The following is a 16,626-nucleotide window of genomic DNA, read 5'->3' as shown; positions in this document are numbered from 1 at the left end:
CACAGAGTTGTACAACCATCATCACTATCTAATTTTAGGACCTTTTCAACATTGTAAAAAGAAACCCAATCCAATATTGTAAAAAGAAACCCACTGGTCTTTCCTGGTCCCCGCTCCTGGTCCCCACCACCCTGGCCCTAGCCCCAGGCAACCACTACCCCATGCTGTTAAGGTCATGCCTGTTCTGAACATTTCCTGTAAATGGAATCATAATGTCTGGCCTTTTGTGACGGGCTTCTCTCACTTGGTATAATGTTTTCAGGGTTCGTATACGTTGTATCAGGTGCTGCTACTTCAGTTCTTCCTGCTGAAGGGTTTTCTACTGTATGGGGATACATTTTGCTCATCCATTCATCATTTGAGGGACATTTGGGCTGTTTCCACATTTTGGCTCTTATGAATATTTTGTTGTTATGAACATTGTGTATGGGTTTCTGTGTGAGCATGTTTTCATTTCTCTTGGGTATATACCTAAGAGTGGAGTTTCTGGGTCATATGGTAACTCTATGATTAACATTTTAAGGAACTACCAAATTGTTTTCCAAGTAGCTGCACCCTTTATTCCCACCAGCAATGTATGAGGATTCCAATTTCTCTATATATTTTTTAAATTTTATTTATTTATTTGACAGAGAGAGACAGCCAGTTAGAGAAGGAACACAAGCAGGGGGAGTGCGAGAGGAAGAAGCAGGCTCCTAGTGGAGGATCCTGATGTGAGGCTCGATTCCAGAACGTCAGGATCACGCCCCAAGCCAAAGGCAGACGCTTAACGACTGCACCACCCAGGTGTCCCTAATTTCTCTATATTTTCATCAATACTTGCTATTGTCTGTCTGTTTTATTATAGCCACCCTAGTGACCGTGGAGTGGTATCTTATCATGGTTTGGAGCAGAGTTCTCGAGTGGATGTTGAACTTGACCTTGAACTCAGCAAGGGAAGTCTGTTCTATCCTCAAGCCTTCAACCAGCCTCTGCCAAGTCTCTCAGACCCCTGGTAGGAATGGACTCCTGCCTGTGAGCAAGGATAGACTCAAGTCCTTCACTTTCAGTTGACCTTCCCACCAATCACAGCTAGACCTGGTAGTTCCCTTGTTGGATGGATGCCCTCCAAAAAAAAAAAAAAAAGAAGAAGTTCACAGGTTTTACCCACTATGAACAAAATTACTTTTCCTATGGACAGAGCCTGGAGCCTGGTCCTGCCCATGAGACAAACCTCCATTCTCAAATTGAGAGGTGCTAGATTCCTTCTCTCTTCACTTTTCTGGACTCCTCCCAGAGAAACACTTTCACCTCTAGAGGCTTCTCTTTATTGCCCTGGGGAAAATGTAATTTGCCTTTGTTAGAAACAGGTATTTAGGGGTGGTTTATTTTGCAGAGGGGTGTAAATTCCACCAGTCACACAGACTCTGACTTCTGTGATTTAAACACTAAGATATTCTCAGCCCCTCATCTGAAGGAGTAGCTGTATATTATTGTTGATGTGTATCTGGGTGATGGGTGTGAAAACTCCTTCTGTTAAGAGCTTTTGTTGATGGGATTTTGGGGGTGGTGCCCCAGGGTCCACGTGTGTCTGGTGAGTCAGGGAGACCTGGGGATGTGAGTGCAGCTGGTGTATGGAGCCAGGACTGGGTCCAGTCATTGACTGGGTATGGTCATCTTTTGTCTGTTAGTGATGCAAGAGCTAGAGACACCAGCCCCTCTGGGAAGGGGTCAGGGTAGAAGGCCAAAGGCAGATCAGTAGGCATAGAAGATCCAAAGACTGCTGCTACCACCTCTGAGCCCTTTCTTAAGCTGTTCCATCTGCTTACACAGCTCCCCAGCTCCACCCATTGCCCAACCCTCTGTCACTCTCCTTCTAGGCCTCACCCACTAATAGCACGTGACCCTGGTCAGGTGACATTACAGGAAGTATCCTCTGAACTCCCAGGCCTGGTTAAGTTCCTCTTCTTGGTACTTCCAGAGCATCTTGGGGTTACCTCCAGCATGGCACTTACTCACATTGTGAGGTTACCTTTTCAAGCCAGGGGCTGCCGACACATAAGCCTACAGAGGCTGAGAAGATAGCCAAAATGAGTGAAGCGGGTCAGACATGAGAATAATCCTGGCTTTTAAGCAAAAATGTCATTCATTCTTCTTAAATCAGGCAGCTCCCTTGACCTATCTTATGATTTCTCTTGAGAGCATCCTGGGAACATGAGAAGTTTTACTTCTATCATAAGAAAAACAGCACAACTGCAGCAATGAATGGCCAGTGACTCCCTCAGGTTTGGACCCAACAAGGGGTGGTGGGGTCTGTGGCCCACATTCCCACGTGACAAACTGCATTCTAGATGATAGCCACCATGGGAGAATGCAGTCCCAGTGTTGCCAGCTCTACCGGTTTTCAAAAGCAGTGGGAAGTCCAGATTTTTATCATCTCTCCATTTTGAATTGTCTGCACCCAATTCAAAAGTTCTAAAGTGTGTAGAGGAAGGGCAGTGACAAACAGAATACTTCTGAAGGCCAGATTCAGTCCACAAGCTCCAGATGGGACCAACCCCCCGGTCATTAGGACTTGGACTGTGCGGTATTTCTCTGAGTCCCCCAAATTAGCACACGGTCTGGTACAGAAAAAAACTAATTTTCTGGGGCGCCTGGGTGGCGCAGTCGTTAAGCGTCTGCCTTCGGCTCAGGGCGTGATCCCGGCGTTCTGGGATCGAGCCCCACATCAGGCTTCTCCGCTAGGAGCCTGCTTCTTCCTCTCCCACTCCCCCTGCTTGTGTTCCCTCTCTCGCTGGCTGTCTCTCTCTGTCAAATAAATAAATAAAGTCTTTAAAAAAAAAAAAAGAAAGAAAAAAAGAAAAAACTAATTTTCTGATAAATTTGTGATACATTTTTTTAAGATTGATTGATTGATTGGTCAGAGAGAGAGAGAAAGCACAAGCAGGGGGAGCGACAGGCAGAGGGAGAAAGGCTCCCCGCTGAGCAAGGAGCCCAATGCAGGACTTGATCCCCAGACCCTGGGGTCATGCTTAACCAACTGAGCCACCCAGGTGTCCCTTTGTGATACATTTTTGAAGAATAACAGCTGATATTTATTTAGTACTTGGGGTGACCCGAGCACTTAACCCTTTCCATTCATTATCTCACATCATCTTCACAGCCTTCTCAGGTAGGTAGACTTGCTAAAGGTGGGGGCAGGACTCAAACTCACGTCTGACTCCAGATCTCTTAGAAAAGTAGATTCTTCCACTCGGGGGCCAGTATGGAAAAGTGGTTAAGATCATATTCCTTGGGATGAAGGTCCAGATTGGTCACTTTCTATTTGTCACCTTGGGCAATTTACATAACATCTCTGAGCCTCTGTTTCTTGGTCTGTAAAATGGAGACAAGAGTTAACTACTCACACGGCTGTTGTAAGGGGGTAAATGAGACAAACAGGCACAGAAGAGCTCATCAGCAAATAATAACTATTCTTATTGTGCCAGTATATTTTTCCCCATAGGGTTATTAAATCCATAGCCATGCACACACACTGCAGCTTCTTAATCACCAATGATCTTGTTACTAGCGGAAAGACAAGGAAGTAATGTAAGGAGTCACTTCAGACCTCAGATGGCTGCCTTCTGAGCCAGCAGCACACTTGATAGGGAATGAAAATGATCAAAAGAAACGACAGTGCTCAGGGCAGGGGGCAAATTGTTCCCCTGCCAGGCTGTTCAACGGAAAAAGGAATAGTTATCTTGAGTCTAAAGCTTCATTCCCACTGGAGCCTTACCTTTCAAATCCCCTTCAGGTTGGAGCCAACTTTCAAAAAGAATAATTAAATCCGAAAAGAAATGGGGTCAGCAGGTCTCGCAAGTGCTTTTAAACAGGAAGTCTCTTAGCTCAAGGAGGGAAGTCGCTGATAGCAAAGCTGCTTTCCTGTACATCAAACCAAAGAACTACTCAGTCCCAGGAAGGAGATGTAGGAACACATTTCACCACATACAAGTTAACCCTAACGTTGTCACCTACAGTCAAAAACTTGATTCTACTCCTAAATCGCTATGTTTCAGAACATTTTTGGTATGCTTAATAAAAATTACTGCTGTATTTAGGAATAATATAAAAACAGAGATTGCATTTATGATAACAAAGAAATGAAATACCTAGGAATCAATATCCTGAGAGATGAGTACAATCCATATAAAGAAAACTTCAAAATGTTATTGAAAGATATGAAAGAAGATTTTAATAAGTCAACACCTAAACAGTGTTCCTGAGACATAAAACTGTAAAGATATCAGCTCTAAGTAAATTCATGGTCAACTCAAAAACATCCCTACAAGCTTTTTAAAAAGTACTCAACAAAATAATTCTAAATTTAATTTGGAAAAAAAAATTAATGAAGGGATACTATATCATACTTTTTATTCACTTATTTATTCATTTTATTAATTTTGGATTTTACTTGACTTCACTTTTATAGCTTTATTGAAATATATTTCACATTCCATAAAATTCACCTTTTAAAGTGTACAGACTGGTGGTTTTTAGTATATTCAGAGTTGTGACACCATCAGCACTATATAATTTTTCAACACTCCAGAAACAAACCCTGTACCCATTAGCAGTCACTCACCTTTCTCATCCTCTACTCCCACCCAACGCAGCCCCGTGTAACTTTTTTTTTTTTTTAAGTAAGCTCTATGCCCAATGTAAGGCTTGAACTCACAGCCCTGGGATCAAGAGTCCTATGTTTTACAGACTGAGCCAGCCAGGCGTTCCCCATCCCCCACCCCCTAGTAACTATTAATCTACTTTTTGTCTCTGTGCATTTGTCTATTCTGGAAATTTTATATGAATGGAATTATATCTGGCCTTTTGTGATTGGCTTCTTTCACTTAACATAATGTTTCCAAGGTTTCTGTAGTCCAGAATTAATCTTGCACAGAGATCTGGCCTTTGTCCTCAGCTTCTTGGGAGTAATCTCTAGGCTCTTGAAATGTCACGCTTAATAGAAATATATTTGTTTGGGAGTCTTGGGTCACCAGATAGTCTAAAAATGATTCAGGTTGGAGGCCAGCCACATCAAAGAGTCTTAGGGTGGGGGCTGGCCAGAAAGACCAGCAATGTGACTTAGTGTGGGTTTTAGGTCACCCCCAGTATCAACAGATATCTGAGGGGCTAGAGCCTGAGATCAGCCACATAAGCAACCAGATATGCCTACATGATGGAGGCCCAGTAAAAGCTTTGGACAGCAGGGCTCCAGTGAGCTTCCCTGATTGGCAATACTGCCTGCATATTGTCTATATCAATCTCAGGAGAACAGTGCTATCCTGGCTACTTAGAGAGAGGTCAACCAGATGCTTCATAGTTGGAATCCTCCTGGACTCTGTCTTACGTACTTCTTTCCTTGGCTGATTTTAATCTAGAGCCTTTTCCTGTAACAAACCATGAGGATATCACCTTTCAGTGAGTTCTATGTGTCCCTCTAATGAATTACCCAAATTAAGAGGGCTTTAGGAACAACCCAATTTATAATTAGTGTTCCAAGTAAAGGTAATCTCTTCCAGATTCCTACCTCCTACATTGCATGTGGGCTAATCTTGCTCAAGATTCATTCACATTTTAGCACATATCAATACTACATTCCTTTTTATTGCCAAATAATATTCCATTTGACGGATAGATCACATTTTGTTTATCCATTCATTGGTTGATGGACATCTGGGTTGTTTCTACTTTGGGGTTATTATGAATAATGCTGCTATACACACTTGTGCTCTAGTTTTTGTGTGGACATATATTTTCAATCTTCTTAGCTGTATACCTAAGAGTGGAATTGCTGGGTCATAGGTAACTCTACATTTAACTTTCTGAGGAACTGCCAGTTTGTTTTCCAAAGTGGCTGCACCGTTTTACAATGTATGAAGGTTCCAATTTCTCCACAGCTTCCTCAATACTTGTTTTTGTCTGTCATTTTTATTTTAGTCACCCTAGTAAACACAATTGTGATTTGCATTTCCCTGGTTGCTAATGATATTGAACAATGTTTTGTGTGATTATTGGCCATTCGTGTATCTTCTTTGAAGAAACATCTATCCAAATCCTTTGCCCTGCCTTCTGATTGGATTATTTGCCTTTTTAAGAGTTCTTTATACATTCTGGCTATAAGTTCCTTAGCAGATATGTGATTTGCAAGTGTTTTCTCCCACTCTGTAGATTGTTCTTTCACTTTCTTGATGGTATCCTTTGAAGCACAAAAGCTTCTATTTTGTGCAGGGGGGTGCAGGATTCCCCTTTCTCCACATCCTGGACAACACCTGCTGTTTCTTGTGTTGTTGATTTCAGCCATTCTGACAGGTATGAGGGGATAGCTCATTTCCCTGATGATGAGTGACTTTGAGTATCTTTTCATGTGTCTGCTGGCCTCTTTAGGAAAATGTCTATTCATGTCTTCTGCCCGTTTTTTAATTGGATTATTCCTGTTTTAGGTGTTGAGTTTGGTAAGTTCTTAATAGATTTTGGACACTAACCCTTTATTGGGTTTGTCATTAGCAAAAATCTTCTCCCATTCTGTTGGCTGACTTTTAGCTTTGTTGATGGTTTCCTTTGCTGTGCAGGAGCTTTTTATTTTGATGAAGTTGCAATTATTTTGTTTGTTTCTTTGTTTGCTTTTGTTTCCCTTGCCTCTGGAGACATGTCTAGAAAGAAGTTGCTATGGCCAATGTCAAAGAAGTTATTGCCTGTGTTCTCTTCCAGGATTTTTATGGTTTCAAGTCTCATATTTAGATCTTTAATCCATTTTGAATTTTTTTTGTGTGTGTACAGTATAAGAAAGTCATTCGGTTTCATTCTTTTGCATGTGGCTGTCCAGTTTTCCCAATACCATTTGTTGAAGAGACTGTCTTTTTCCCATTGGATATTCTTTCCTGTTTTGTTGAAGATTAGTTGACCATATAGTTGTGGGTTCATTTCTGGGTTGTCTATTCTGTTCCATTGATCTATGTGTCTATTTTTGTGCCAGTACCACTCTGTTTTGATCACTACAGCTTTGTAGTATAACTTGAAGTTTGGAATTGTGATGGCTCCAGCTTGCTTTTCTTCTTCAAGGTTGCTTTGGCTATTTGGGGTCTTCTGTGGTTCCATACAAATTTCAGGATTGTTTGTTCTAGCTCTGTGAAAAATGCTGTTGGCAAACCTAAAGCCAGCAGAAGGAAGGAAATAATAAAGATTGGAGCAGAAAGAAATGATACAGAAACTAAAAACAAATCAAAACAACAATAGAACAGATCAATGAAACCAGAAGCCAGTTCTTTGAAAACATTAATAAAATTGATAAACCTCTAGCCAGACTTATCAAAAAGAAAACAGAAAGGACCCAAACAAATAAAATCACAAATGGGGAGGAGAAATAACAACCAATATCATAGAAACACAAACAGTTGTAAGAGAATATTGTGAAAAACAACAAATCGGATAACCTAGAAGAAATGGATAAATACCTAGAAACATATAAACATATAAACATATAAACCAAAACTGAAACAGGAAGAAAGAGAAAATCTGAATAGACTGATAATCCGCAAACAAATTGAATCAGTAATCAAAAAACTCCCAAAAAACAAAGGTCCAGGACCAGATGGGTTCACAAGCAAATTCTACCAAACATTTAAAAAAGAGTTAATACCTATTCTTCTCAAACTATTCCAAAAAATAGAAAAGGAAGGAAAACTTACAAATTCATTTTATGAGGCCAACATTACCCTGATACCAAAACCACCAAAAAAAGAGAACTGGAGGCCAACATCCCTGATGAACATAGATGCAAAAATTCTCAATAAAATACTAGCAAACCAAATCCAACAATACATTAAAAAAATCATTCACTTCGATCAAGCGGGATTTATTCCTGGGCTGCAAGGGTACTTCAATATTTGCAAATACACCACATTAAGAAGAGAAAGAATAAGAACCATATGATCATTTCGATAGATGCAGAAAAAGCATTTGACAGAGTACAACATCCATTCATCATAAAAACCCTCAACAAAGTGGGTTTAGAGGGAACATACATCAACATAATAAAGCCCATATATGAAAAACCCATTTCCAGTACTATGTCAAATAAAAGTGGGGAGAGTGAACATCCTTGTCTTATTCCTGACCATAGAGGAAAAGCTTTCAATTTTTCCTTGTTTAGGATGATAATAGCTATAGGAGAATGTCCTTATTCTTAGGAGATGCATGCCAAGGGGTGTGGGGATGAAATGTGTGCAACTTGCTTTCAAACAGTTCAACTTAACAACAACAACAAAGTGTGTGTGTGTGTGTGTGTGTGTGTGTGTGTGTGTGTGTGTTTATAGTAAGGGGGACAAAGAGAGCAAACATAACAAAATGTTAATAACCACTGACGTTGATGTTTTTTAGCAAAAATTCCACAATGTAGTCTATTACCAGTCCATATTCAAATTTGTTCAAATGTCCCAAGAATATCTTTATAGTTTTCCCCAACTGAACCAGAATCCAATCAAGCTTTTACTCATTGCATTTGGTATGTCTCATCTAGCTCTTTTCATCTATTCTATTACTTTATTTCGTTATAACTTTGACATTTTGAAGAGTCTAGAACAGTTGTCCTGTAGAATGTCTCACATTCTGGATTTTTCTGTTTCCTTATGCTATTAAACTTTTCCTCTATCTCCTGAATTTCTTATGAACTAGAAGCTAGCTCTGACTTGATCAGGTAATTGGGGAAGCACCTAATGTCAGACTGTCCTTCAAAAAAATGATACTAGTGGTGATGGCAAGATCTCCCCATTACAAAGTTACACTTTTTCTCTTGCGGTTACTAAGTAATCTGTAAGTCTGGCCTCTTTCACTATACCTTAACACAAACTAATACTTTGATTCTACAACATTTTTAAAGATTGGGAAGGCATATGAAAGGGAGGTGGGGCAATCTACTTTTCACCAGAGCATGAATATAGATAGAGCAGCAATAACTAAAGCAGAATGGCATCAGTGCATAAAATACTGGCACTGCAATAAATAAAAATATCCATCATATTGAAGAATAGACTGTTAAGCGGATGGTAACTTAGAAATAATATTAAATTTGATTGCCTCAGTTTACAAATGCAAAATCTGAAGCTCAAGACGCTTAATTTACGTTGTTCAGGCCGATAAAATAAAGGCCAGAAAACAGTGATTGTTTTTTGAGTGTTTGCCCTACCCTGGACATTGTTCTGAGCACTTCACATGGTTATTTCATTTCATCGTCCTGACAGCTTTACAAGAATAGGTTATGCTTACTTTCCCCATTTTTGGGGGGCCAGTAAGAATACTGAGAAAGAAGTTAAGTGGCAAGCCGGGGATGCGCAGTCAGCAACTAAGGCAGCTGGGAGAGCAGCCCAGGAAAGCTGACTTCAGAATCGGTGCTTAACCGCTCCACCCTACCACCTCATAAGTCACGTCACTTGTGGCTATGGAGTGACAGCTAGTTAGTTACCAAGTTAGGCCCTCGCTTCTCTGAGAACGAATTCCCCCATATCTGGAATACTGGGAGTGGAGTGATCTGATAGTTCCTGGCAACCGGGTGACTGCACGGGGCTCTCTATTTTGAGCAGGCAGCTGCTAATTACCTGTGACAATGAGAGATGAATGCTGCAAGGGAGATCCAGCACAGCTGAAAGCAAGCCCCCTCCCCCACAAAACTGAATAAAGTGCTTGGCCTTGGGATATACTATCGTATTGCTTTCTCAGTAGATTTGCCTTCTTAATTATGTTTTGTCAAGATTGCTGTTAAAGTCAGTTGCTGTTCTCCATACACCCCAAGGACAGTGAGGGACCATGACTGGTAGAAATGCTTCACACGAATGTGCCTCTATGAGAAATGAGAGTGGATCGTAGAAGCAGTTCTCCGCCCCTTTCTTTCAATCCTGCAGCCCAGGTCTTGGTCTGTGTCTTATCGACTTCCCATGTTAATTACTTTAACCTTGTCCTCAGCGGCCTCCTTCGTCTCTCATCACCATAGAAACCCACTCTGACTTAAGAACTGTCTTTCTTGCCAGTTTCTGTGACCCAGCCCTCTATTTAAGTCCTCCTTCAGCTCCGAATCACCTGCTGAATTAAATCTAAGCTCCTTGATCTTTGCTTCCGGGACCTTCTCTAATTTGCTGCTCTTTTATTCTCTTTTTAGAAATAATACATTCCTGGAGCAGAGGTTAAAGCAGATCAATGTCAACCAAAACATTAACAGTAATAACTATATATATTTACATAGTGCTTTAGAGTTGAGTAAAACATACTCACCTACATTACCTCAATGAAGTCCCCAAATCACTCCATGATATGCGTACAGCAGCCACCATGATCAGCATTTTAAGTTTGATAAAATTGGGGCTCAGAGAAGTTAAGGGTCTTGACTGATGAGGAGAACAAAGGCAAAAGAACTGTAGATAAAATTAAATTTCCTTACTACTTGCAGCCCACTGGTAAATTCTTGAGACAGGCAGAGTGTGACATTCCTCCCGGAACTCACAACTGCCTTGCTGTCAATGCTTTGCTAGAGGCAAAAAGCAACTTTAGCTTGACAATAGCCAGACCTCCGGGATCGCGTTAAATCTTCTTTAACATACGAAACTCTCTTTAGAACTTTCCTTTATCTCTACTCCCCCACCCCAACTTAAAAGTATATAACCAATCGCTCTTCACAATCACAGTGCAGCTCTTTCTGCCCACTGGTCCTGTTCCCCTGCTTTAATAAAACCTTTTTTGCACTGAAAACATCTCAAGAATTCTTCCTTGACTGTTCACTCCTGGTCCATATCACATCGCTGACCATAATAACACAGTCTATTGGTGAAGCTATAGCTTGAATTTATATCTTCAGTCTCCTCGATCATGCTTGTTACACTACACGGTGTGATTGATAATCCTGCATTTACCAAAATAGGGTTGTTGGGTTTTTTTCCTTTTGGCTTGTATCCTGTGGCAGACAAGATTCTAAGATCTATCCCAAGAACTCCTCCCTGCCCTCCCCTTACACACATGTCCTGCATTAATCCCTGGGGTGTTCAACTGTCGTTATAAAGCAACGTTGACTTTAAGATAAGGAGATTATCTGGATGTGCCTGACCTAATCAATGATCCCTTTAAAAGCAGAGAGTCTTCTCCGTCTGGTGGCAGGAAGAGAAAGTCGTCTGGTGGCAGGAAGAGAAAGTCGGAGGAGATGTGCCCAGCTGGCCTGGAAGAAAGCAAATATCCACAATGGGAAGGGCCTGAGTGTGGCCAGCAGGAGGTGAGGGTGACCCCCACTGACAGCATACGACTGAACAGGGACCTCAATCCTACACCTGCCAGAAACCAAATTCTGCCAACAAGAACACGCTCCGGGATGGACTTTTCCACGGAGCCTCAACCTGATGAGAATCTGGCCTGGCCATCATTGTGATTTCAGCCTGTGATACTCTGGGCAGAGAACCTAGTCATGCTGTGCCAGCCTCTGAGCGACAGAAATGTGAGCTAATAAATGGGTGTTGTTTTACGCCACTACATTTGTGATCATTTGTTATATGACAGTAGAAAATGAAGACATTTTCCATTTCCTTTCTAACAGTAGGGCAGTAAGAACAAGACCAGGCTTTTTAAATTGTCATACAGTAAAACTGAGTTTTTTGGTATATGGTTCTATGAATTTTAACACATGTATAAAAGGCGTGTAGCCACCATCACAAACAGGATGCAGAACAATTCCATCACCCCAAAAAACTTCTTGTGGGGGTCACATCTGCCCCCCTCCGTTTATCTCCCCCCTCCATTAATCTCTGGGAACCACAGATCTGTTCTCTGTCACTAAAATTTTATCATATCAAGAATGTCATAAATGCAGTTGACCCTTGAACATGTGTTTGAACCACGAGATGCATTTATAGGTAGATTTTAATTAAAATAGATGTACTGTTTTAACATAGTACAGTACTGAAAATGTATTTTCTCTTATGACTTTTTAAAAGATTTATTTATTTATTTGTTAGAGAGAGAGGACAAGCAGGGGGAGTGGAGCCCAATGTGGGCTGAGGGCTCCATCCCAGGACCCTGGAATCATGACCTGAGCCAAAGGCAGATGCTTAACTGACCGAACCACCCAGGCATCCCTCTTATGATTTTCTTAATAACATTTTCTTTTCTCTAGCTTACCATATTGTAAGTTTTAAGTTACTTTATTTCACATTAAGTTATAGCAGTTAAATTTTGGGGGAGTCAAAGCTATACAAGGATTTGCGGCTGCATGGAGGGTCAATGTCCCTAATGCCTGCATTGCTAGAGGACCAGTGTAATAAATAATCTTTTGAGACTGGCTTCTTTCACTCAGCATGATGCCTCTCTGATTCATCTAAGTTGTGTGTATTGATAGTTCCTGGAATGGCAGATTTTTAAAACTCTTTATCTAGAGATTTAAAAACTAGAAAAAAATAGGGTACCTGGCTGGCTTAGTCGGTAGAGCATGCAACCTTTGATCTCAGGGTTGTGAGTTCAAGCCCCACATTGGGTGTAGAGCTTACTTAAAAATAATAATAAATAAATAAATAAATAAATACCTAGAAAGAAGTACCAAGAATAGAAGGATATCGACAATGAAAGGGATCTTTGATATTATCTGGTCCCACTGTATGCTTTTACAGATAAGGAATCTATATCCAGTTGAGAGTTGAGGACTTGCCCAAGATTGTTCAGGCACAGGAGAGGAGAGAGATTCAATCTTCTTTATAGCCAAGTAAACCATCAAAATCTATAACGTGATAAATGTTAAGACTGGGGGAAAACAAGTATTATTGGAACACAGAAAATAAATATTGTATAAACTCCTTTCCATTGCTAATGATAGAAAATCAACTTAAGGGGCGCCTGGGTAGCGCAGTCATTAAGCATCTGCCTTCGGCTCAGGGCGTGATCCCGGCGTTCCGGGATCGTTCTGGGATCGAGTCCCACATCGGGCTCCTCGGCTAGGAGCCTGCTTCTTCCTCTCCCTCTCCCCTGCTGTGTTCCCTCTCTCACTGGCTGTCTCTCTGTCACATAAATAAATAAAATCTTTAAAAAAAGAAAAAAAAAGAAAATCAACTCAAACTAACTTAAAGCCAACAAAATAATTCATTGGCTCACATAGTTAAAAAAAAAAATTCAGGATGACAAAATAAACAAACAAGTAAATAAATAATAAATAAATAAATAAAATAAAAAATTCAGGATGATGCAGTCTTCAGGCAGTGCTGAATCCAGGAACTCCCAATATGTTGTCAAAGGTCTCAACATCTCTCAATCTCTTACTCTCTTCTTTACCCTTCTGGTCTCCTCCTTTCTTGCACGGTGGCCTCATTCTTTCCTGTCACAGGCTCTTGCTATGTGCCAGGATAGATAAATCCTGGTAACTCAAGCCTATAATCTTACAGTTTCTGATCCAAAAGAAAGATGGATGCTTTGTCTCCATTAATTCCATTGATCAAACCTCTGGCCATTCCTTTTCAGTCTCCTTCGCTGGGTTCTCATCTTGCCAATCTGCCCTTGAACTGTCTCTGCTCTGTAGCTATATTCACTCCCTAGGTGATTTCATCCAGTATCATCAATTTACAATACCATCTACCCCCAGAGGTCTCCAGCCCAGAACTTTCCCCCCACACTTCAAACTTGTATATACCACTGCTTACGGACACCTTTACTTGGCTATCTTTGTCTAACAACCATTTCAAATGTAACACGTTCAAAAACAAACTCCTGATCTTCCCCCACAAACATGACCCTCTTGCAATTTTCCCATCTTAGTAAATGGCAATCCATCCCTCTAATTTCTCAGACAAAAACCCTCGGAGCCATCCTTGATTATTTTCTTTCATACTTCACATCAATTCTGTCCTTAAAATGTGTTAGTTCTACCCTCAGAATGGATCCAGATTCCAATCTCTTCTTACCATCTCTACTACTACCTCCCTCCCTAAACCATCAGCATCTATCCCCTGAATTATCACAAAAACCACTCAACTGGTCTCCCTCTTTCCTTCCTTGCTTCTTGGAGTCCATTTTCAACACAGCAGTCATAGGATCTTCTTAAAACACAAATCAGATCATGTGTCTTCTCTACTCAAAATCTCCAATGTGATTTCTATATACTGCAAAATAGTGATCTCCAAGATATAATAATAAGTGAAAAAAGGGAAGGTGGAGAAAAATGCATATGGTATCTACCATTTGTCTAAGAAAGAAAGAGAAGCATACAAATATATATGTATTTGTGCATATTTTTAAGTGAAAGGATAAATCATAAAATTTTTTTTAAAGATTATCTATAGGGAGAGGAAGGGAAAACGACAGAAGGGTCAGGGAAAGAATCTAGAATTCTCTAAATGTACTACCTCTTTGGTAAATTTTGGCTTTGAAACCATGTCACTGTTTCACAAAACAATTTTTTTTTAAAGCAATGCCTAAGAATCCAAGGCAAAAAGAAATAAACCTGACTATCAAGTTAGTGGCATAATCCCAAAGAGAGGAAGTATTCCAAATCACTGTATTTATTTATTTTTAAGAAATCTCTACACCCAACATGGGACTCAGACTTACAACCCTGAGATCAAGAGTTGCATGCTCTACCAACTGAGCCAATCAGGTGCACCTCTCCCCAAGTCACTTTATTTATTTATTTTTTTTTAGATTTTATTTATTTATTCGAGAGAGAGAAAGAGATAGCCAGAGAGAGAGGGAACACAGGCAGAGGAAGTGGGAGAGGAAGAAGCAGGCTCCCAGCAGAGGAGCCTGATGTGGGGCTCGACCCCAGAACACCGGGCTCACGCCCTGAGCCAAAGGCAGACGCTTAACGATTGAGCCACCCAGGCGCCCCCCCAAGTCACTTTAAAGCAATGTAATTTGACTATACACACCTAGAGAGATATACTCCAAGGGCAAAAAGAATTGCAAAAAAAAAAAAAAAAAAGCAGAAACTATTATCATTAAGCATATGTTTAGTAATCATTTTCATAATGTTATTCTGAAACTATTTTATATATACAGTAGGATAAAGCAATTATGTTAATTAATTATGCTAATTAATTGTTATTGCCATATGTAATTATGTTAATGCCATTAGGCACCAAGATTTTCAGAAGAGATATGCATATAAATCAAAGTTAAGTAAAATCTGTGTAATCCTAAATTTGCACTGATAATATTAATATAAATGCACTATGCATTTTCTCAAAAAATATGTGTGTATATCTAAATTTTTTAGATCTGTAGACTAAAAAGGATTACTAACAATAATCAACCTGATAACAATGAACATTTGTAGCATCCGAATCGTTTTCTCTAAATAACACTTTCCCACTTAAAAGAGGGCTCCTTGGAGAAATGACTGACTCCAAGTCTGGGGTACAAAAAAATACTAGATGAACCTACAACATCTTGTCACCAGAAATTGAGTCATCCTGAGTGGGGGATGCTGCTTCTGCTGCTCCAAGTAGTGTGGTTGGTTTGGGAAAATTCAAAGAGCTGTACATTCACAGTGTAGGCACCTTTCTGTATCTGTGCTATACTGCAAGTAAAGTTTGTACCTACACTTTATCACGGAAAATGTTAAACGTGTTAGTGTAATGAACATCCATTTCCCCATTATCTGGCTTCAACAGTGATCAAAAACGGCTATTCTCATTTCATCTATACTCCACCCACTTCCCTCTCTCCAATATTTGTAAGCAGATTTCATTCATCATATCAGTTCATCAAAGATTATGTTTAACCCAAAATCTATGTAAAACAAATAATATAAAACACGTACATACATAAAAACATAATACACAAAAGAAGTGTTGTAAAGGTACCTTACCAAATATCACACAATACCTCCCCAGGAGAGTGTTTTGGGGGTGAGGTGTGGAGGTAGGGCACAGCGTTTAAAGAAAAGTTTCGAGTGTGAATGTTTTTAGAGCGTCCCCAAACTCTCCATTCGACAGTCTCACGATTTCCTATTGTTTTAAAACCCTGTCACCCTTTTATTTAACGTTGCTGTTCCCGGTATACTCTTGTACTGGGGATCCTTACGAGGGAAATGAGACTGAGTGGGGAATAAAATAAGCAGCTTAAAAGGCATCTCACCTTCGTTATTTTGCCTAGGGAACGCCCTGTTCTCTCACAAGTGTACGAAGGATGCATCTGCCTTTCGTAACTGAAGCCTTTATCTCATTAAAACCGCGCAGTCTGGCGAGGACAGAACCGAATCGTACTCTTGTTCCAAGAACTACAAATCCCAGAAGGCCTTTCGGCTGAGGCGCCTGCGCATCGCGGGCTCCTTCCTTTCCCCTCCTCATCAGGGGAAACACCCGCCCCGCGGTGCTGTCGCTCGCGCTGGAAGAAGCGGAAGAAGATGGCGCTCACCAGGTGGGTTGTGGATGGGGGTCCTCGATACGGAAGGGTCTGGGAGTACCCACCTTTTTCATTTCTCTGCCCACTGTCTCCGAGCGCTGGCCTGGCTCGGGACACAGAGCGACGTGGGCCGCGACCACAGCTAGGCCCTCCTGCCGGCCTCCGGGGCGACTAGGCCTCACGGAAGCTGGGGTCTTTCCTGAGCGTTTTCCCTGGTTGAGTTCGTCCCCTCACTAAGGCCGAAAGCCTCGGCGT

General features: G+C 40.8%; 1 protein-coding gene and 1 long non-coding RNA gene across 2 annotated transcripts in view; one reads left to right on the top strand and one right to left on the bottom strand.

Annotated features, from left to right (window-relative positions):
• Window positions 1–186: 186 nt before the first annotated feature.
• On the bottom strand, window positions 187–16,238 carry LOC123799064 (uncharacterized). Its single transcript, XR_015721833.1, has 4 exons — window positions 16,105–16,238; window positions 3,758–3,903; window positions 3,194–3,354; window positions 187–2,052 (listed from the first exon to the last, which is right to left on the bottom strand). It is a non-coding gene; the product is annotated as an uncharacterized LOC123799064 (long non-coding RNA).
• Window positions 16,239–16,286: 48 nt separating this feature from the next.
• Window positions 16,287–16,626, top strand: part of SNW1 (SNW domain containing 1) — a 30,500-nt gene continuing 30,160 nt past the window's right edge. Inside the window, exon 1 of the mRNA XM_045807719.2 lies at window positions 16,287–16,386. Coding sequence (XP_045663675.1) covers window positions 16,373–16,386 — 14 coding nt within the window. The 5' untranslated portion in view covers window positions 16,287–16,372. The remainder of the gene's footprint in view (window positions 16,387–16,626) is intronic.

The sequence above is a fragment of the Ursus americanus genome, chromosome 26 (genome assembly GCF_024610735.1).
Source record: "Ursus americanus isolate L20-20 chromosome 26, mUrsAme1.1.p, whole genome shotgun sequence".
Classification (NCBI taxonomy): Eukaryota; Metazoa; Chordata; class Mammalia; order Carnivora; family Ursidae; genus Ursus; species Ursus americanus.
This window is presented reverse-complemented; position numbering and strand designations above follow the sequence as displayed.